Here is a 23123-nt window from a genome sequence, read left to right on the forward strand (position 1 = left end):
GTTTCCAAAGGCAAAGTCTGACTTTAAAATAAATAAATAAATAAATAAATAAATACATACATACATACATACATACATACATACATAAATTATGTATATCGGATATGGATCCAGTGAATAAAAAAGAGGAAGGGAGCAGCCACTATGCTCTGTAGCACGGGCACAATTTCTGCAACATTGCAAGTTTATTCTGCTTAAAGCCACTTGTAATGTATGAAATCCACTTAGGGTCATCACATTTTAAAACTCTGGAAGGGAAGCTTCTGCTGTCCATTTATCAAAACATTTGCTTTGTCCTAGAAACATGAAAATAAAATAGCAAAGCCTATAATCCAAAAGGCTATAGAGGGTCTAACTCTTCAGTTTAAGGCATAAATCTGTCTTTGAAAAAAAAATTAATAAATGGATGGAGTACATGTTTAACTGGCACAAAAAGCCAAAATCTGGAAAAGGAATAGAAAACCTGCACTGCCATTTCTTTAGCTTTATTTGCATTTATGATATGAATGTCTTCTCCTCTGGCTTTGTGAACTGTTCTTCCTGTGACTTTGTGATTAAACACTGTTTCAGGAACTCCGGTTTATACTGCTCAAATCCATCACAAAGACAATATAACAATGCAGAAAACTGAGGTTCCCTGCCCTCCAGCTAGCACTCTTCACTGCTTTCTTTACACAAGAACACCTGCCTTATGTTCAAGCCTCTTTATTTGTATCCTGTCCAGTGAGCCTGGAACAGTTACCTGTTAAATAAATGAAGAGTAAAAGGTTGAGATGATTGTTGCATGAATAGGGGCTGGACAACCTGGCAAGCTCTGTCTAAACCATTCTTCCATTGGAAATAGAGATGAGACAGGTAACTGAACTCATTGCATATTCTATCTCAGTAAGAATACTGGAAAATGCAAGGAATAAGAATAAAAAAAATCTTCAAACAAGTTACTTCCTACTGAACACAGTGGACATTCATGTAAAGTCAAATTCTGCATAGTGACAGAGAAATAACCAAAGATGTGATAAGAAAGCATTCAATGCTATTGTCTAGTACACCATGATTATTAAGCATGTGTAGACCTCAAACATAAAATCTGTTCTCATTTTTGAAGGTTTATGAGCATTTTTTCAGATGCAAATAGGGCAATGTTTTAAAAGCATAGTTAAACTCTTGCTCTGCATATTGTTGCAGCATTTAATTACTAAGAAACTTTTTCAAATGTGACTCACAAATAGACATGTGACAGATAGACTGATACAAACCCTAAGGTTCATGATAGTCCTCAACATATCTTAAAGACTGTCTGCTAAAGTGAAAGCTATGTTTTAAATGTTGTATAGAGGCTGTTACTGTGATGCTAAAGTAGGCCAATTTGAGCTGAGGATAGGATGGATCATGATCTTGGTTTTGACTGTTTGTGGTGATGCTTTTAAAATGTTTTATAAATGAATACATGAATACAATTCACCAACTGCTGATCCATTGTTTCCCTTTAATATACTTCAACATATTTCTGGGATCAAGTATCTGACAAATCAGCATGCTAATCTATGTTAATCTTTTTCACAATATACAGCAAGTGTAATAACACCTACTTTGACTCTTGCTGAGATCACACTTTAGGACTGATTTCTTTTCTCTGCTGACTTCAAAGTATGATTAAATCTGTGTGGCATTTTGCATTCTCTAAACAGCTCCAACCAATTTATTTAATTTACGTTTCCAAAAGTTTAAACCATTAGTTTATTAGACACTAGTAACCCTCCATATTAGGAACAGATAAATACAAATGGTTACATATATGACAAGTTTACTGTGCTTCTGTCACAGACAGCTTTGACTGTTCCATTTTTTCTTTATTTTATGAAAGCTAGGAGAAAAGTTTGATCTTAAATGGACCACCATACCCTTTGTGGTGTTTACTTTGAAGATACAAAAATCCTAAAGAAGTAAAATTAATTTTGGCAGTGAACTTAAAGGCTTTAAATTATGGAGGAGTTAATACAGACCACATTCTAAATCCTGAAGCTTGCTCTTCACATGCTGAGTCTCAGCTAACAAATTGGCTTCAGTGCTATTTTTGCCACATGACACTTTGAAAACCTTTTATTCTGTAACAATTTATTGCAAAACCCATACTAAGTAAAAAGTCCAATGAATAGAATTAATTCTACCCTTTCCCTTTAAATATATCTTCCTGAAAGCTGAGATTTGTATATCTTAAAGTATGTGTGATTATTTGGTCTTCCATTTACTATTGTCCCCAATGGCTCTTTACTTATAATAAGAAGATCCTGTTTAGTAATACACCAAAGTGAGCTAATTAAATGAAGTGCTGACACTAATTTATTACGTAAATACCCGGAGGCTTCTATTTGTAGTGATGCCAAACACCAAATCTATAGTATTGCTAAAGAAAAAAAAAAAAAGTTTGTTTTTCAGAAAATCCTAATAGATATTTTAAATTATCTAATGATTTTTTCCTATATATACACACTTCATTACACCATTATCATTTACCTACATGTTATCGGCTGGCGTTTTCCCAGTATGAAATGCACTCAACAAAATATTTAAAAGAGAAAATAAACAGTGAGCATCTTGCACAAAGAAACTTTGACCATTTATCTTTCAAAGCAAACCAAATAAACACACTCTGTGAGGTAACCCAGAACTTTAGGTGCCTAAATTATGCTGTAGTACTTGTCTCCTTGTCCTCATTGTCAACCCTGTTGCACAGGGTCTGCACAAAGATACTCTATGTAGAATGCTCAATAGGTAAGAAAAGAAGAGGGAGGAAAAAGAAAAAAATGGTATACAAACAAAGAAAATATCCAAGGACATTGTCAAGTATGATATACTATCAATATGTGCAGACACTTTGAACCTCCAGGGAAACATATCTACACATAAACTTTGATATTTTATATTTATACATTTGACAGTATAATACTGAATAAGCCTGATAGTTCCTAGCAAGGCAACTGGCAACTAACTTTTGAAACAATCAAAATAAAAAAGTATGTGAAGCTTTAATTGTAGATTTTTTTTTCTTCACACGGTGGCAGAACTTTCTCAACCAGTGAATGCCTTGTTATGAGTTTTCCCTGTCAGACTATATCCTGAATTAAATGAACACATAGTAATGAATTTGTGTTGCTATATTTATATGTTTTGTATCGTGCAAGTAAAACATTCAGTCATTTATTTTGTATCTCTGTATAAGAGAGCACGTCTATGCATATGCAACAGTGATAACAAATATGTTGATTTATCTTCAGTAATGTGTGGATGCAAAGTAGGTATAATTAATCAATATTCACCTATGGCACAAGAAGTTTGACTGATTATTTAATAAAGTTGTCTGACATCCATTCACTATGAAGACATTAAATGTATATATTTTTTGTGGAATCATATTTTTGCCACGTGAACTGGTACTTTGCTATGCTAAATAGTATTGTATTCACAGTAAGAAACTATGAATAAAAACTTAATGTTTCCTTCTGGTTAAAAAAAGTTCAAATTTCAGTCAACCATTCAGTGGAGATAGGAAATGATGGAGGAAATCCAAGTGTACTTAAAGCAGTTAAGTTCCTCTTAGAAAAAAGCTGGAGGCAACTTTTAGCAACGAGAGAAATACATATATGGCAGTGACTGAATAACAATAAATGTCAGTGATGAAAGTATATTTGCTGTAGTTGTTGGGTTTGGGGGTTTTTTGCTTGTTTGGTTTTTAACCTTTAAAATCTACCTCTGCAATTAGAAAACCAAAAGACATGATTAGATGTGATACAGTTCTGAGTTTTTGTTGGTTTGTTTTTTTGTTGTTTGGTTTTGGGTTTTTTTTCGTATATTTTGAGCAGGAGATTGTTGTAGCTGTAAAATAAATAAATTCAAAGAGGAATTGCCTGGTGGTGTTTTGCAAGACATAGGCTAAAGAATTCAACAGCCATCCAGACCTGAAAAGTGTATCTATGTGAAAAGGCAACACAGATCATTTTCACTGCTGTAAGTATCCACCACAAGAGTGACTATAACGGATTTGCATAATCTTCTACCCATGCAAACACAGCCCAAACATATTACAGTGAAAATATTACATATTGCTCTGTTTTGAAAGGCAAAATTATGTTTTCAAAGTCCTTGACCTGGTATTGGAATATGAAGCATTAGGTTTTGAAACTCTGGAGACTTTCAAAACCCACCTGGACTCATTTCTGTGCAATGTAATCTAAGCAAACCTGAATTAGCAGGGAGGTTTGAGTAGATGATCTCCAGAGGACTTTTCCAACACCTACCATTCTGTGATTCTGCAATTTGAACTTTCTAAATGTCGTACTTTCGTAAAATCTAAGACAAAATCACAGTGGTTTTACTGCTTAATCTTCAGATTTTCCGTTACTTCGTGTGTATGCTTCTACAGTTTCTTTCTAAAAGTTCAAACTTAATTTTTTTTCCTCTGAAATGCCATTTCAGCTCAGAGTGTCACGCTTATATCCATCTGAGTCTCATGAAATGTACAGCCCACAGCTAAATTGTGGTGGAGTAAACATAGTTGATGTCCTGAAAGCAAATCTGAGATCCTGAACACAGATGAGGCTCAGCTGTTAGTCTCCTTCATTCAAAAGAACAGATGAAAGTAGGAAGGTCAGAGGGAAACTAAGTAGCAAGGAGTATAATTGTCAGCCTATACTTGTGGCCCTTGCATTAGCAGGGAAAATCTTGGAGAGTAGAATGTGGTTCCACATTCAACTGAAATCATCTGAAAAAACTAACAGAAATACCACATGAAATGATGACAGAAGCATTAAAAGTGTCCTTTCAGTTAGCTTTCTCCACAAACCAGGAAATACAGGAAATTCCTGTGCTCTATGAACTTTGTACTTGGATCTTTTCATCATGAGACAATTACTGATTAGAAGCATCTCTCTTCCACCACTACCTTTAAAAACAGCAAGAATAAAAACTCCTTGTAATGAATGCACAAAGAAGCTATCTAAAACCAATACAGAAAATTGTTTTGATTGTGGTATATCTTTTTCACTACAAGTCTCACAACTGGAAACAGATGTATTAACATAGGAGAGATTTTTCTTTTTTCTTTTATACTTCTTGTAAGTTAGTCCTTGTATATCACTACACCAAAGACATGTTTTTTCAGTCAACATATGGACAATATAGAACCCTTTCCATTCAATATCTGAGTCATATCCTTCATCTAAAATAGCATACTTTTTTCCACAAAACTGTGCATAAATTAAACATTGCATGCTAAAATTTAGAATGTCTGAATCCCTTTTGGTTCTGATCCAGTGAGTGAACAAAGCCCAAAAGGTGTGTAAGCTAATTAGTCTCTAGTGGACTGTTTTAGGATGAGATGGAGAACTGTTCTGTCTCTACTATTTGACAGATCTCCATCACGTATAATTGGAGTTTAGACATGTAACATCCATATGTGCAAGTCAAATTTAATCCTAAATATCTGTAACGACAGTTTTGTTGTTCCAACTCTACCTGTGTTACAGTACTATCCAATGTAGCTTCAGTAAACTTATTAGGAAAAAAACTATATGGAATCTATGTTATGACATCTCACTCATATGATGTTTTGAAAGGTAGAAATATCAACATTAGCAATAATAATGTTCTAACGAGTATATGCAAAACACAAAAAGAAACACAAAGACAACATAAAAAACCCCTGTGTTTGCCTTTGCACAATATATTATTTTCTAATCTCAGTTGAACATGTACAGAATGTGTTACAATTTTTTATTTAACTTCAAATTGAAGATGAAAAATTACTGTAGTGAATTACATATAATGTGATTTTCCAGCAGGCTTGTAAGCACATTTTGCACATTAGATTAAAATATATAAATTCTTTTGTTCGGTTTTGAAACGTATCTAAGACTGTACAGTACCAAGGCTACCCTGGAAATTTTGTACAAGATTTTAGGACACTGGAAGTCTAAAATCTCATCCTTATACTGCAGTAATAGCTTTCTCTTGTAATTGCTTTAGTTATACTTTGTGTTCTAAATTATACTGCTTGATTATGAAAAAATATAATAATACACAAGTCTATTTCCAAGCAGGAGGGAACTTAACTAGCACTTGTTTCATTATTGAGCCTTTAATAAGTTTAATTCTAAACTGTGTGAATCTTTTGTTAACGATGCCACATCTCCCTAAAATTAAAGATGCTATTCAGCAAAAGAAAAATAATGAGTTCAAAATTTAATTTAAACATGCACATTTACCTACACAAAATTCAGTTTTAACACTGTGTGAAGTACAAAAAAGCACCCAGAACTGTACAGGTTTTGTAATTATGAAAATGCATACAGTTTGTACAAACCTCAACTTACTGTAACTAGTTTATTCAGGATTTCACAGGATTTACTCAGGATTTTACAGGAAAGTAAAATACAAGTGAAAGATCTTTCAAAAAAAATTTTTTTCTTACAGGAAAGGTGTCACTGTCCTTTACTGAGGAGGAAAATTGATTTTACAGAAACAGAAGTAAATGTGCATCTCACAAGACTGCAGTATAATGAGATTACTTCATTTTACTTTGTGCAAAATTGTTCATAATTACATATTTAGGGCCATGCCATCAGAAAAGTGTGTATTGAAAAGAGAAATCATATAGGTAGCAAAACATCTAACAAGATCAGACCAAGTACTGAGATGCCTAGTTTTCATATTAAGATTTAACAATGAGTATCAAGATATGTGAGAAACCCACTACCACCTCACTGAGCAATGTATGATTTTAAACATGATTTTATGTATTTCATTAGAAAACCTATTTATGACTTGGGAACTTTAACTGAGACCTATTATTCTGAGTGGGCATTTTCACAGATATCACTAATATTTTTTGTTTGTTTCCTAGTGCCCAATATATTCTTAACATCCCTACTCTAGTCAATCTTTTCTGTTTAAATGAATATATACACTTGCATGTGTTCATGCAAATATGTATGAAAATATTTTAAGACAGATCAAACTTTCTACAGTTTGAATTGAGGCAAAGAGAGTAATGCATACCTTTTCTGGATCAGTTGTTGTAATGACCCACACACAGTGTGCATTGTCTTCATACTGAACTGGATAATTTGGTGAGGTAATAATCCCACTTGGGCCACGTAAATTAGAACCACACGTTCGAGCTGAAAGAATAAACAACAAATCAGATTTCTCTGCTTTGAAATCACCATTATAAAATTGCCATAGCGTTACTAACAACTTGCCATCAAAGTATTATTATGCTGATATGTTCTATAACTATCTGCCTTTGAAAATGTTTCAGCTATTTTTAAAATTCTGAACAATTATTTATTGAGGAAGGAAAAGTCACTTTTCAATTAATCAGCCCACATTTACATTACTCTATTCTTATTTTCCATAAACCAGTTACTCAGAATTACCATACCGATTTTGTTTAGAGAGGGAATTGCCCTCTCCAAGTGGATGCAGGGAGCCCTCTATACAAGAATGTAAAAAATATTTAGACATATAAATTCCATGGATATCAAATGGAGTTATACAACTAAGAATATCTGAAAATTCCCCTTTCAGGTTTATGGTACTACAGCACTTTGGCAACATGCTAAAATAGAGTCTAGGTCATACCATTTCTAAGTATATCTTCAAGCATCTGAATCTCAGAACTTATCTTGCACAACTTCCATTAAATTCTGAGGTAATTTAGAACTTTTCATTTGTTTGGGCTTCAGTACAGACAAGAAGAATTCCTTAAAAACTTTGTCATTCTTTTTCTAAATACTGCAATAATGTACCTAACATATGTCTGGTAGTTTGGAAAAAATTATTTTCCATCTTTCACTGTGGCTGCCTCCATTTGAATAATGAAATATGATCATTTCATTACTTTACAAACTCACTGGAGGAAGTCTGCTCTTCCCCATTAATAGAAGTGGGACTGGTAGTAATAGGAAAAAAAGGGAAACTAGAGGAAAATTACTTTCAGAGTTTCAACCATTCCATCATAATCTGTGACCAGAACTTTATCATTTGTTTCTATGTTAGACACAACTTTCAGAACTATAACTCCATACCTACTTTGATTCAGCTAGAACTCCATTTTTCTGTGAAAAAGTTCATGATACAAAATGTCTTAATACACTTTCATGAACTTTAGTCTCAAACACACCACATGGAAAACTTCTGTAATGATTTCAGTAGAGGAGAAAAACCCAAACAACAACAAAAAAAAAAACAATAAACCAACCCTCATCCATACAGGTAATTCTACTAGAGCATCAGTGAAATTATTAAAAGTTTGTCTGCTTTTAACATGGAAAAAAAGAACTAATCACATTGAAGTATGCCACTGTAGGCTGCCCACATGAGAGCTTGGCATATTGCTGCTGTAGTAGTTATGTGTAGTTAATCAGCTTTTCTACTTTGATGATTATTTCCAAAACGTGACAATTCTTTGTTGTGAGCACCATGAACACTGGCATCTTGAAGTTCATTGAAGGGACTGGGAATAATACCTACTACAAATAAACTTGTATCTTTCCCTTCACACCACCCACAAACACCCACCATGTGCAACAAAGAATTATTGAACCAGAGTTATACACAATAACATGTTAATTTGTATAAAATAAAACAAATTACTAAGAGAGACTGACTGACTTGACTCCCAATTTTGGAAGTAAATTTGAAGAGAGCAAGTTTTAATGGAAGCATAGGACTAATTTATCCTATTTTGTTAGAAGATTACTGGAGGGAGTAAAGCATTATAGAGATATTTGCATCTAATAAATGGGAAGGGACAGCAAACACTAATAAAACCACACAGACAATTCAGGAGCAAATAGCCCTTTTCTGCTGAGCATTACTTTTACCATGCATAGATTATTTCAGCTCATTTCTGCAATGTATTAGCAAACAAGAACAAAATCAAAAGAAGAAAAAAGCCCACCAAACAGGTGTGAACACTGGAATTGTAGGGACATGTTATTTTGCAGTACTGTGAAACCAAATACTTAGAGAGTATGTTAAGATTTTTAACTTAACTACACTAAACTACAGACACTGAGCTCAAGAGACACCTATGAACCACACTTGTTTTGCTGCTATGCAAAAGATTAGGAGGTATGGGGGTTTTTTGTTTGTTGGTTGTTTTTTTTTAACTATGTTTAGATTGTCCAATCTCTATATAGATTTGTCTATGTAATATTACCCATATTAAATACTGCTTGTTTATGTCCAGGTGTTGCAAGTCCTTTCCTCTACAGTCTATCATTTGTTGAGCTGGTAACTGGCATTCAGCATAACATGTGTGAGTACAGGAAGCATCTCTTTATCTCTCTCTTTTTTTTTTTTTAATTATAGATAGTAGGTTGCAAGGAAAAAACATAAAACCAAATAACACCTCCTCACTTTTCTCCTCCCGCACCAAAAAACATTTATTGATTTAGACCATAATGACAAAGTATTTAGAAAAGAAGTCAGAAGGTTAGGTCATGTGCAAGGCTGAGCAAAACAGATGAAAGAAACAGGAATTTAATGAAAAATGGGAACTACATGAATATCTAGTACTGATAGGAAGAAAATATGATTGTGAGGAGCTCCTGTTGTTTAGGAATTTAATCAGAAGTGTTTAATCTAAACCTAATTAACTAGTTCTACTTAAAATATACTTAATATGACAAAAATAAGATTAAGTGAAATTAAAACTATTAAAAGGAAACTAGCTCCCTGATATGTTACTGTTTCTGCATCTTTGTACGCCTCAAGCTTTAGAATTATCTTTAGCTATAATCATATATATATATATACACACACACACACATACATATATATGGCATATAAATTATGTATATGTTAGGTTTTTTTTTTCTTTGTCTTGAACATCATTATATTGCATTTCTAAGCAGAAATTATAAATTACTTTTCCAAACTGTAGGAAAAATTTTGAAGAGTAGTACCTACCTCTGCAAATTGGCCTGTGGTCACTCCAGGCAGCCAGAGTATCTGTCACTCTTTGACAAGTGATGCTCTTAGATCCTTGCAGCACATAATTATCTTCACAGGAAAACTGTACACTTGCACCCACCCTAGGAAAAAAAGTAGGAGGATGAAGGAAAGAATTGAAATATATTTTAAATATCAAACTCCCCAAATAAATGTAAATGCCACCAAATGTCAATATACTCAGTTCCAAACTAAGAAATTAAGGTGAGCAATTCTACTCCATAATTACTATATGCATAAAAACCCCAACTTATAGTATAGGGAATAAGTCTGCCATTTAGTTTGTCTGTCTTTTAAAGAAGTAAGGCCAAGAATATAAAAGTAATTCTGATACTAAGTTTGATCCTGTAAACTACAACTTCACTGAAATTCACCTGCTCTAACTTTCTGAAGTGAACACAGTAAAAGCATGGCAAGAGGACAGAATGAAAAGGTTAAGATTTCAATACTTTTTTGTTCGCTTTATGATATTAGAATGAATGTCATTATTATGCTGAAAACGATGAAACCTTTTTCAAAGAACTTGTCATCACTGAATCAGTTTGGTCTCAGGCTGTCTTGAAAATAAACCCTCTGCCTTTCCATCAATCCCACTCACAACATGTCTCAGTAGACTGAAAAAGATTTTGCATAATGTGCATTTTCACATGTTTTAGTTCAGATTAATATCCACAATTGTCATTTTCCTGACAAGAACAATAGCTCCTTCTGGTGTCTATACTTGCTTCTCAGAAAAGAAAAGATTACTTTTCTTTTACTCTCCCCAGCAATTGCACTGCACTGGAGAAATGCAAGCAACAGCAAATATTATTTTCCCTTCTTTTATGGAAGAGCTTGATTTGTCATTTCAGAGAAAGAAAAACTGAATTACAGCCAAAATCTCTATTTAAATGCCAAGTTAGATATAGATAGGTAACTGTAAGGTAGCTAAGATATGTTTTAAGTATATACGAAAAAAGGAGTTTACAGTACATGAAAATCAGTTGCTGTTATACAATCAGTTTCCAGATAACAAGGTTTAGGAGGAAGATTGTATTTTATTGTTTCTCTGAAATAATATTCAGAATTAGAGGCTCAAAATATGCACACAGGTAATAAGTGAACAAAGTGTATCAACATGTTTTATTTATCATATGTCACATGATGTTGCTTGTGCTATTTCTGAACACTTTATGCAGTCATTTATCTTCATAAATAGCAAGATACATTAGGTGAAATGAAAATATTATCAAAGGCTGAATGGGGTAAAGGAGGGAGGGAAATAGCCTTGCTCTGTCAAATGAGTATGCATTGGTCCTAAGCTTAGACATTTAAAATACCTTTAACCCATGCTCATTCCCAAGCAACTGTGTTCAAAATATGTTTTTCAAGGTTCCTTGACATTCCCTCAGATATCTTAAAATGTACTTTGAGCTTTCACATTCCTTTGGGATTTCTCTCTTCTTGATATACTACTGCATTGTTGGGAATGATACTGTTTTATCCACCATGCTGATACTCACACATTGGGATCTTTGGATCTGTTTCACCAAAACTGTTTTAGATCCCTTTCTTTTTAAGACTCTCTGCTACTCTCTGCTACCCAATTCTTGCTTCCCCATGATTTAGACCTACTGTTGTTTATCAGTTGTTCATATGCCACTGCCTCTCTTAGAACAGAGAACTCAAGGCTCTGTTCAGGTGAGCTCTGAATGCTTCCCTTGGAGGCATTCTCTTGGAACCTTGCTCCAGTGTTGACTATCCAAATGTTCGGTCATCTTCACAGTAAAAACTCAGGCTGGGTTTTTTTTTGTTGTTGTTGTTGGTTTTTTTTTTTTTTTTGTTTGTTTGTTTTTTGTTTTTTGTTAATTGAATCTAGTAGTAATTTGCCATTTCGCACCTTGTTTACAGTGCCTCTAATCTTGTCACTGTCCACCTCTGAAAGAATTCTGTCTTTCTCATCTCTACACTCTCCTATTCAATAGCTGTAGACGGCAACAAGGTCGTTCAGATTCTCTTAAGATAGAGCAAATCCATAACATTCAGTCTCCTATATGTGAGGTACTCAGGCTCCCTTAACATCCTGATCTGCTGAACTTACTCTGGTATCTATAATTAATGGTTCTGAGAAAGGGCCCTTTAGATATAAGTTCTCCATTAAACATTTAAGCTACTCTTTCCAGAGTTGCTTTTCTCTCTTCATAAAAAACAGAGAGATCCAAAATGCTGCCCTTAATTCCTTTAACCACTTATTTGATTTGGAGGAATTCAAAAGAGGTATGATCTGCACCCTTTAAGGCTTTGAGGAAAGACTGAAGTAGAGAAGGGAAACTGAGGCACACCTCTAAAAATTGTAAAGTAAAATCCTCTCCAAAGTAACAGTGGAATTATATAGGTTTTCCTCAGACAAATACACACAGATACTTTAATACATCTTGACAAAGAGTTATATTTTAGTATCTCATTTTTGCCTAGTCTTCTACCAGTAGATGTTACTCTCCTCAATATCTCAAGTGGTAAGAAGGACCTAGATAAAAATTGCCTTCATTTTCCTAAAACAGCAGATCTTTGGACAGTAAGTGCATGCTATATTTTCATATTATGCAATTTTGCTTGCAGCAGCTGTACTTGCCAAGTTGAATCAGAATATTTGAACAGGATAGTTGCAAACATATTCTGAACAGCTTCTCTCTCAAGTTTATTTATTAAAAAGTTTATTTCAGATCATTTTTCTTATTTTATTTTTTAACACATTTCAGTGCTGCCTTGTTGTTAATGAAATAAAGAGTTTGCATATAACTGATTCCTTCATCATTGAACTTGTTTATGAGTTCTCAAACTCTGTTGAGGGTAAATAAAGAAAATTCCAAAAAGAACAGGTCGAATTGTATTTCCCATGAGTAATGCTGTAGCTTGGAAAAGACTTCATTGAGGGGACAGGATCGATTAAATTGCTTCCTGGAGTTGCAGAGAACTTTTCACAATTTGTAATTCCTATGAAGTTTTCCTCTCCACTTACTCTTATATTTAGCTCCTCATTCTCTGTTGAGAATTTATAATACTCTCTAGTAGATGATGGCTCCCATCCTTACTTTGACCCTCTGCCACATCTTGAAGTCTCTTTTTTTTTTTTTTTCCCCAACAGGGAAAACACTTTCTCCTTAAGTGTCCATTTGGCCTCATCTTATTTTTTAATGATTACAACAAAAGCTGAAAACAAAACAAGCAAGGAGATGGCATTCATCATAGTCTCAGACACTGAATTTGACATGTTTCCCATGCTTTTTAACAACTTTTGTACAGTGGGAAATCAGACAATTCCCTCTGCTGCTGCTTCCATGCTGTTGGAGTTCTGCCTTTCCTATATTAACAAAATTACTACGTACTAAAAGTTCTATTTAAAATGCACTGATTTACAATACAAACATAAAAAAGCAATTCAAGATACACAATGGACTCGAGCTATTTTGACCAAGACTCAATGCATTGAAAGCTAGGGAAACAATATTTATCGGTAGTTACAAGCTCTGAGTAAATGTCACAGGTAATACCTTTTTCTTGGTCACATGGAAAATTAAACGTGCCTACCTGAAGTCAGAGCCCACCCTTTTCCCATTTTCAGGTGTTCCAGGATCAGGACATGTATCAGATGCAACTGCATCCCCACCCTGGGTCACTGCAAAGTAAAGGGGAAAAAAAAGAAACAAAACAACAACTTAGGTATACAGCTGTAAACGTGACTCTTCACTTTTCCCATACACAAACTTTCATGGCCTGAATTCAACTTATTCATAATGCTTTCCTGTAACAATATAAATCATTACTGAAACAATATAAATCATTACTGAAACAATATAAATCATTACTGAAACAATATAAATCATTACTGAAAAGATGCTCCATACAATTGTTGTATTATTTTCTTCAGTTATGATAAAAAAAACCCTACAGTTTGCTTCTGTGGGAAAAAAATAAATGATTGCTTTTCCATAGTTAGTCATCCTTTCATGGATATACCAGGATTCATGGCTTTTCTCAGACAGGAAAAATAACATTTCATGAAATTACCTTCTGAATATTCACAAGATTAAGTATAAGAAAATAAAATCTCATTTAAGCTCTGTCCATAGTAAGACTTGAAATAGACAAATAACAAGAACCCAACTGTAATATGGAAGTATTTTTATGAAGATCAAGTTCATCTCAGAAATATACAGAAAACCACACAGAGCAATGCATTTGTAGCCAGCTGAATATGTGCTCATGCATATGATGCTCAGATCTATTTTGTGCTTTGAGGTAGGAATAGAATATCCTATACCATTCCATTCCTTTTCTCCTACAATATTTCTTCTTCCAGACTGCCTGGTATTTAAATAACACTAGATACTATACACAAGTCAAAAAAATTTAAACATTCAAATTTCACTTTTAAATTCTTCATTTGAAAAAAAGGTATTTAAGGAATATGTGGAGTTAAAAGTAAATAATCATAAAGAAAAGGCATAAAGGAACAAAGCAAAACAGTGTGACCATACAAAAAGCCTCCACACACCTGTGCTCTCTCTCCTGCATATGTTTCCATGCATGGTTACAGCCTCTGGTCTTTCTGTTTCCCCCACAGAAGAACAGAGCTACTACAAAGGTGTGGATCACATTTTTCATTTAAAAGGTTTTTGGAAAGACAGGGCAGGACATTCTTCCTCAGTAAAAAGAAGTTAGATAGATTACACAAACCTGAGTAGATTACAGATGACAGCATTACAGGCATTACAGATGAAAGATGGTGTGAAATTAGATGTAAAAAAATGGCTGGTTTTCCCACACAGTGGTGTGCTTCCAAATTGAATAGAGCTTCAAAAAGAGTAACAAACAGGATCTATGCAATCGGTTGGTAAGAGTTATAAACCTCTATGTGTGTTTTAGCAAAACCAGGGACAATTAATTTATAGAGAAATTTAAATTTTTATCTGAGAAGATTTAAAGACAACAAACAAACAAACTGCAAAATATATCTAAGATAAATAGAATTACAGAATCATAGAATCAGTCAGGGTTGGAAGGGACCACAAGGATCATCTAGTTCCAACCCTCCTGCCATGGACAGGGACACCTCACACTACATCAGCCTGGCCAGATCCTCATCCAGCCTGGCCTTAAACACCTCCAGGGATGGGGCCTCAACCACCTCCCTGGACAATCCATTCCAGGCTCTCGCCACTTTCATGGGGAAGAACTTCCTCACATCCAGTCTGAATCTCCCCACTTCCAGCTTTATTCCATTCCCCCTAGTCCTATCACTACCTGATATCCTAAAAAGTCCCTCCCCAGCTTTCTTGTAGGCCCCCTTCAGATACTGGAAGGCCACCTCGGAGCCTTCTCCTCTCCAGACTGAACAGCCCCAACTCTTTCAGTCTGTCCTCATAGGAGAGGTGCTCCAGCCCTCTGATCATCCTGGTGGCCCTTTTCTGGACACGTTCCAGCATGTCCATATCCCTCTTGTAATAGGGGCTCCAGAACTGGACGCAGTACTCCAGGTGGGGTCTCACCAGAGCTGAGTAGAGGGGGAGAATCACCTCCCTTGACCTGCTGGCCACACTTTTCCTGATGCAGCCCCAGGATCTGGTTGGCTTTCTGGGCTGCAAGTGCACATTGACAGCTCACGTTGAGCTTCTCGTCCACCAGCATCCCCAAGTCCCTCTCCTCAGGGCTGCTCTCCAGCCAGTCACTGCCCAGCCTGGATTTGTGCTTGGGATTGTCTTGATCCAGATGCAGGACCCTGCACTTGGTCTTGTTGAACCTCATGAGTATAATTTCCAAAATGCCTGACATGAGTAGAGATTCTTCTTAAAGTAGAAAAACTGCCAACAATTACAGTATCATGCAACATTTATCTACACTCTCTTTTCATTTTGGCATATAGAATGTTTTAAAAATAAAGGAAAAGATTGTAGAGAAAGGTGATTCCAATGTTTAAACACTATTTATTTCATTCTATATTGTGTGTCCCAGAAATCTCTCTTTAAATTATGTGAAGAGAGATTATGATAACCTCAGAAATGCTTTTGCAGAGACATAAAAATATGATGTTTTACTTAAAAATATATTTCCTGATAAATAAAAAGACCAAGTATGAGTAAAAAACCAATTCAGCTGAATGGAAGGATACCATCTGGAATTCATCATCTTGAAACCACTCAAGATCAAGATCCAGTCCTACTGATTTCACTAACACTTAGATTGACAAAGATTTGTGTGTGTGTGAATAAAGGCTTTCAGAACAAGTCTATACCAGCTAATAAATATGTACTCTGTTCTGAGAATTTAATTTTGTCATTTCTTGGGAAGTGTCAGCATTGAAAGACTGTTAGAGTCAAAACCAGATCTTGTTAGAAAAGCAGCCTGCATGTACACAGATATTTCTTAAAATAAACAATCTTCCTATGAACATTTCTTCCATTTTTTTCAAAGGTAAGAAAATCATGCATCACTAAAATCAGCACAAAGGTATAGCTGTGTTAGTGCAGGTGATGTTCATTTTTGACTACTGAATCACCAAATCAAAAAATAAGAGACATGACTCATGGGTATTCGACAAATCAAACGTAGTAAATTTGAGTCTTATGGTGGCAATTGTAATTCAGGGTTGGAAACACTGCCTTTGCTATTGTTTTAAGCACAAACACTTTGAATAAAGTTACATCCTTTTACAGACTTACATACTAAACACATATTTTGTTTAGAACACCAGCAAATGTTGGCTGAGACCTTATTCCTAGCACAGAATAAGGTGATGTCTCCAGATGGGTGATGACATTTGCAAAATTTTCTTCTCTGCTACTACCTTCCTCAGTCAATGCACTCTCACATCAATACCAGGGGAGGATGACACAGGCTATCATTTACCCACACAAATATTGTCTCTTGAAACAGAGCAGGTATCATACTTCTGGAACTCGGCACATCATCCTGGATGTCTACAGGCCTTGTTAAACATGGCTCAGGTTTTAGCTTCTACTTTCCCCAATGAACTGTCAAGTGTTTTTTAACAGATGGTGGTTGCATGACATGCTGTCATAACAAAATAAATTCAATTCCCTGTAAAACAAGCCTGTCTGATTTTATCTTTCCAGATGGGGAGAAAAAAATATCTCAAATTCATGAAATCATTTATTACCTCTGGAGGTTTGTGGACAGCAGGACTTCAGCACATTTACAAATATATGTATGTAATTTATATGTTAATATGCTTAAAACCTTTAACTGGCAGTATTTTGGAATTTACCTAAAATTTGGATTTTAATATATTTTTGTAGCTCAAACATTTGTTATCATTCTGACTGAAAACAGATTCAAAGATGCCTGAGTTAATCCCTGTCAGAGACCTTTATCTTCATCTGTTTCAATTCTGTCAGATTTTTCCTTTATCCCCTGAGATCCGTAACACGTAGGAGGAGAAAATATCATCTTTGATTTGAGTATTTCACTTCCAGAATATGTTTAAGCCTTGCATCTATTTCTGCAAGCATCTCTTAAAACATGTCATCTAATATTCATCTAGCCACATGCCAAATCTTTTACTCTTTTACCTTTAAAGTCTTTTGTATTCCCTTGAAGGACCCATGTCTTTCTTGTTTATACTTCAAAATTATACTGTATAAAGTTTTATTTACCTAGGCTGTTATAAAGTGTTTCATGTTTTTTTCCCTCCATCTTCTTATTTTTCCTTTTGTATCATATAAAACTTAAACTGCTTCTCTGTTTTCCAAGCTCATTCACAAGCTATATGTATTTTAACTATCATTTTAGAATTTTATAGTTTCAAAACAATGTTGGTATTAAGGACAATGGAGGGGTCATTTTCCTATTTAAAGCCTGCAAATCTTAGAAATAAATACCAATTACGCAGAGACTTTGTCACAGCTATGCACTAACTATTAGCTTTTATGTTAAAACACTAACAATCCACCTCTGTATTGTGAATATAAACTAGATATTTATAATATAAACCTGTATTTATGAATAAATTTTCGGCCAGTCTAAACTATACCAGCTTTCACAACATATTCTTAGTACATTATCAGTATGATCTTTCTCTTTAAAAAAGAAGTTTAAGAGTATATAATCCTGGCAAATACCAAAGTACAATATTCCTTTACATAGATCATTCTTCACAGTATCCCAGTTGCACACTGTTATTCAAAGAACCATCAGCTAGGGAAACCAATGTATGTTCCATGAGACTATCATCAGAAAAACTATTTGAAGTCACTGTGCAGGCAGAACAGGGAGGAAAAAGTCTAGGCAAGTGTTTTGGGTTTTCTTTTTAAAAACATTAGTTGCAGTAGAGTCTAACAGAACTTTGTCTTTCTCTTTAGCCAGGGGTTTGAGAACATCAAAGACACTTCAACCACTAGGCATGCCTGTAGTATAGAGGCAGTGTAATCTCAGTGGACACAACTTAACTCTGGAACTTCTCGGCATGCCATGCTATTATATAGTTCAAAAGTTACCTATTCTCAGGCCTTTCTGCAGAATTGCTGAAGAGAAGCTGTGAGTTCATTAATGTGATAGACAGCTTTTCAGTCTATATATAACCTCTATGGTTAAGAGTGGTGATTTAAATTTCTGTTTGATCAAAAAAAAATCTATTATTTCTTTACTGACTGAATAAATCAACAGGATTTCTTCTGTTTTCTCAGTTGCGATCACGAAGACTGGATTTTCCTCAGCTTTGGAGGCCATCTTTATTGTTTTACTTACTATGTAAGATAGTAAGAACAGAAATCCTTTAAGGTATTTCATGTTTTAATTCTAACACATGAGTACAAAAGAAAGACTGGCAGTAACTGTAAACAGCATTCAGACATTAAAAAGTTGTAATCATAAGGATAAACAATTAGCAGATACGTTAACATTTTAATTTAGATGCACTATGAACCTGAATATATATTAATTATTTTCTCATGATCATGTAAAGTATATGATGAAATGCTTTGAAGGGCTGGAATTTGAAGCAAATAAATATTATATCTAGATATATTTTACTGCATCTTTTTCTTCAATAGCCATTAGGTTAGTAACAAATATTTGTTATTCATGCTTCAGGCTGCCAAAATTTGTCAAGTTTAAAATTGTATTGCAATCTCTTTGGACATTTACTCATTCTACTAGTGATATCATCAACATATAGATGATCATCAACCTGTTCTCAATTAAAAGGAATAAGTAATGAAAGAAATTACATAAACCCAGCAACACTCATTACTTCAATAATTTGTTTTGAATAATTTTCAAGTTAAAGTGAAAATTGCATAAATCACCTAGAAAAAAGCCTTGTCAAATACTGCATGCAGGCTCCAGAAAAGACAGTAAAATTCATGTTGGAAAGATATTATAAGAAATGTCAATTTTTCTAAAGCAGACTGACAAGTTTGTAAAACAAAATAGACTTTACAGTGAATGAACACTTTGTCTCTCTATTCTGATGAAAACAAATGCTGATATAGGAAAATATCAACCTCCTTTCATCCAAGAAGTTACACATAAGTGCACTGACACTGTATCAATGAAACAAGATATTAAGTACACTAATTAATGTATCAGATCCACATCTCAATTTTTCATTAAGCTCCTTAAATGTACAGTGATTTACATGTTAATTATTGAAAAGGTTAATTCATATTTTAAACAAAAACAATTAATATTTCTAGACATAATTTTGGTCATTAAATAGTAATGCTTCAAAAGTGAATGCAACACATTTCAATTATTCTCTCTCAAGTGTACTACAAATTACTTGTTTCATGTAGCAATGACTGATGTGGTGGCTGGAAAAGAAAGACATATATACTTAATGTCTTGATATGACAATTTAAATATAAAAGAACTGAGTTATTTTGAATTTAGGAAGCTGGAATTAATGGATGAAAAGATCAAAATCTTCAATCCACGAATACATTAACAGTCAGAAATGAACAAAAATTTCCTCCATAAACTTTGTGGCACCTGCTCTAAAGCATCAGTTATGCCCATCCTGATGATAGTTCTAAGCTTTCCATTTTTTTTTTAACTTACCTAGATTAAAAAAAAAAAATAATAATGGTCAGACTGCATAAACAGCCAGAGGTCTTTTTTGTTTGTATGTTTGCAAAGACATTTATCAGAAGACTTTTCAGGTGTTGCACTTGTTAGCAGCATAAACCTTAGCTATTTCAAGACAGTATCTCACTGCAAATAACAGAGTAGCAAGTTAGGAACATGAATAAACTTTACTAATAAATCATGTCTTTGCATACACCAAATCATCTGCGATAGACTTTATTTTAAAAACTATGATACTATTTTACATTAAAATATGCATTACAAGTCACACATTTTAATAATTTTGTTCTACATAATACTGCGTACAATAAAAAAAGGTGATTGTTGTGTCTCTTGAACTGTTCACCTAATTAGGGTCATAAATTGGATTTAACTCTTTTTTGTTTTTCTGGTACCTCCTCTTTTTTTTTCTTCCAACATGCCTTTCACAGAAAGACAAATGTAAAGTATTCATTTGTAATTCTAACAATAAAGTGCATTACTTATTTACATGGGCACATGAAAGTATGTGCTTAATAACACATACTGATTTGTAATTAAATAACATCACACAAGATAGAAAATACAGATTTGAATATAAGTAATAGATGCAACCAGAATAGCATGACAAAAATTATGTATTTAAACTGGGCGAAGAAATGTATAGAGCACTCTATTTTCCCATACAATTTCATCCAGGATTTCAGAAGACAGGAAAACTATTACTAGCAATATGAATTGATTGCCCACATGATCTACCACAGGCTTTAAATAAGTCCATCAATGAAACAGGGTGACACTGAGCTTTTAGAGATAACGAAAACAAAACTGCATGGAACTTATTCTAATGAAGAAATGGTAGATTAATGAAACTCAGAAATATGGAAAAGAAATACGGAAAAGAAAGTCATAAACAAGGAAGAACAGGTAAAGAAAATATTGAAGTTCAACAACATAACTACTTTCAAGAAGGTAGTTCAAACTCTGAAAATATGATCATGTTGACACCAGATGACATAAACTCACAAGGCTGACTGGATTACATCTGTCAACACTTGGTTAAAATACAGGATCTCTGTAGTTTACCAACATGGCACTCTTTTTATCCAGCAGCTGGGGATTTCTACCAGCAGTCTCATACCTGCTGTAGCTAAAGGAGCTGATACGTTCGACTTATCATTGTTATTTCTTAAGTGATCACAAGGCCTGAGAACACCATTACATAAATCCAGTTCTGGGTTTGTCCATTCATAGAGAGTGAATCAGCAGTTTAAAAAGAAAAAAATAGAAAAGGTTTTTTTTCCTCACTTCATTTTGTTCTGTTTGGATTTCCCAAGGGAATCTGACCAACTCTTCTCTGCATCCACCTCTGTGTTCAACAGCTGAACATAATGGTTTATTTCATGTTAATTAAGTTATTTAAGGCTCAGCAGATGTACAGCTTTCAGTCTGTCTGAGAGCTTAATAGACCATCTCCTCTTGAAGCTGTGAAGCACCTGCTCATTCATAACATTTGGTTTTACATTTAACTGTGGATCAATACAATTTGTATAAATACATTTTCACATAGATAAGAAATTTCACATCTGGGAGCTGTTGAGAGAAATTGTCAAATATTTTCCTTTTTGGAAGAATTAAACATATGGATTTTATCCTGATTAAAATAGTACTTAAAGGATAGATGTGAAAGGACTAGTTTTAGTAGTAAGTTATAATATAAATATATATTCTATTTCCCTTATTTCTATGGGGAAATTCCTAGAAGTCACACAAATGCTACAGTTCATAATCAGATGCATTCACCAGACACACTTTTTGGGATGTTGGTTGTGGTCTTCCACAATGCACAGGCAGTTATTCAAACCTCCTGAGATACTGTTTGGTTCATTAAAGATAAAGCTTGTACCTGAAAGATGAAGACTCCTTTGATAATTGGAAACACCTGCAACACAGGTGTTGCATTCATCTGACCCTAGGAAAACACAACTGAGCTTGAAAAATGCAGGACAGCCATCCCAAAAGCATGTACCTGATTTCCTTCAGCTGATGGTCCACACACAAGTGACTACTGTCAACAAGGTACTGTTAGTTTGAAAAAACTCTGATGGCTCTAAATAGACGAAATTTTCCAGTGAGTGAAGTGCAGTCAACAATGATTTAATATAGTTCCACTAGATGGGATGTGTGATTACAGTATTCTTGCTTTTAGTTAAAGAATTGACACCACAAAATATTATAAGAGTACTTTATGACTATGTAGGCTTGCCTGAACCGAAGGTATCCATGCAGTTTTGCACTTTCATTTTAACTTATGATTTATGGGAGGTATCAAGACCTCAAGTGTATTCAACAGATAAAATGTCAGAGGGGCTGTAGGATTTTACCTCGTAGGCAAATTATAAGACAAACAAACAAACCTTTAAAAAATTAAATCCATTACAGTTTACTTTTCAGAGCACATGATAGAAAAATGACATGAAAATGAAATTACAGTTATACATTTGTCCTTTGCAGACCACACAAAAAGCTCTGTGTGAGACTTATACCCATAGCTCAGAGTAAAGAGACTTGCTGCATTTTCCAGCAGTACTTCACTCAGAAATGTATGAAATTCAATAATTTACTTTGAAACAACAGAGCTGATGAAGAATCAGTAGTAAAGAGCAATTTTATAGGATATCCAGAAGCACTCTTTTCCAAAGACATAAACTCAACATATTTTGTCTCAGTGACTTAGACATTTGAAAAAAAATCCATTTTCACCAGGTTATAAACTCACCACACAATGCTATTTACTTGTAAATATGCTGTCACTTTATAGCATCTTTTGTTGATTCACGAGGCAGTCTTTTTCTTTTCCTTTATAAACATATATACCCACCATCTTATTGAGAACTGCCATTTCTGAAATAATCCTGAAGGTGACAACAAGGGTTTTTTTACATATCACTAAGGGTTAAAATAACTGTATTTAAAGAAAATTCTTATTTCCTTAATTATTTAATATACATTTGTCAATCAATGCATCACCTGCCTTTTGTAGTCTG

At 34.2% G+C, this 23123-nt stretch overlaps 1 protein-coding gene across 1 annotated transcript in view; it reads right to left on the bottom strand.

Moving 5' to 3' along the window:
* Positions 1-23123, bottom strand: part of CSMD1 (CUB and Sushi multiple domains 1) — a 948047-nt gene that overhangs the window by 265202 nt on the left and 659722 nt on the right. The window contains exons 8-10 of the mRNA XM_054383599.1: positions 13582-13669; positions 9973-10097; positions 7054-7175 (exon numbers count right to left, since the gene is read on the bottom strand). Of these exons, the coding sequence (XP_054239574.1) occupies positions 7054-7175; positions 9973-10097; positions 13582-13669 (335 nt within the window). The remainder of the gene's footprint in view (positions 1-7053; positions 7176-9972; positions 10098-13581; positions 13670-23123) is intronic.

This window comes from Indicator indicator, chromosome 9, assembly GCF_027791375.1.
Source record: "Indicator indicator isolate 239-I01 chromosome 9, UM_Iind_1.1, whole genome shotgun sequence".
Lineage (NCBI taxonomy): Eukaryota > Metazoa > Chordata > Aves > Piciformes > Indicatoridae > Indicator > Indicator indicator.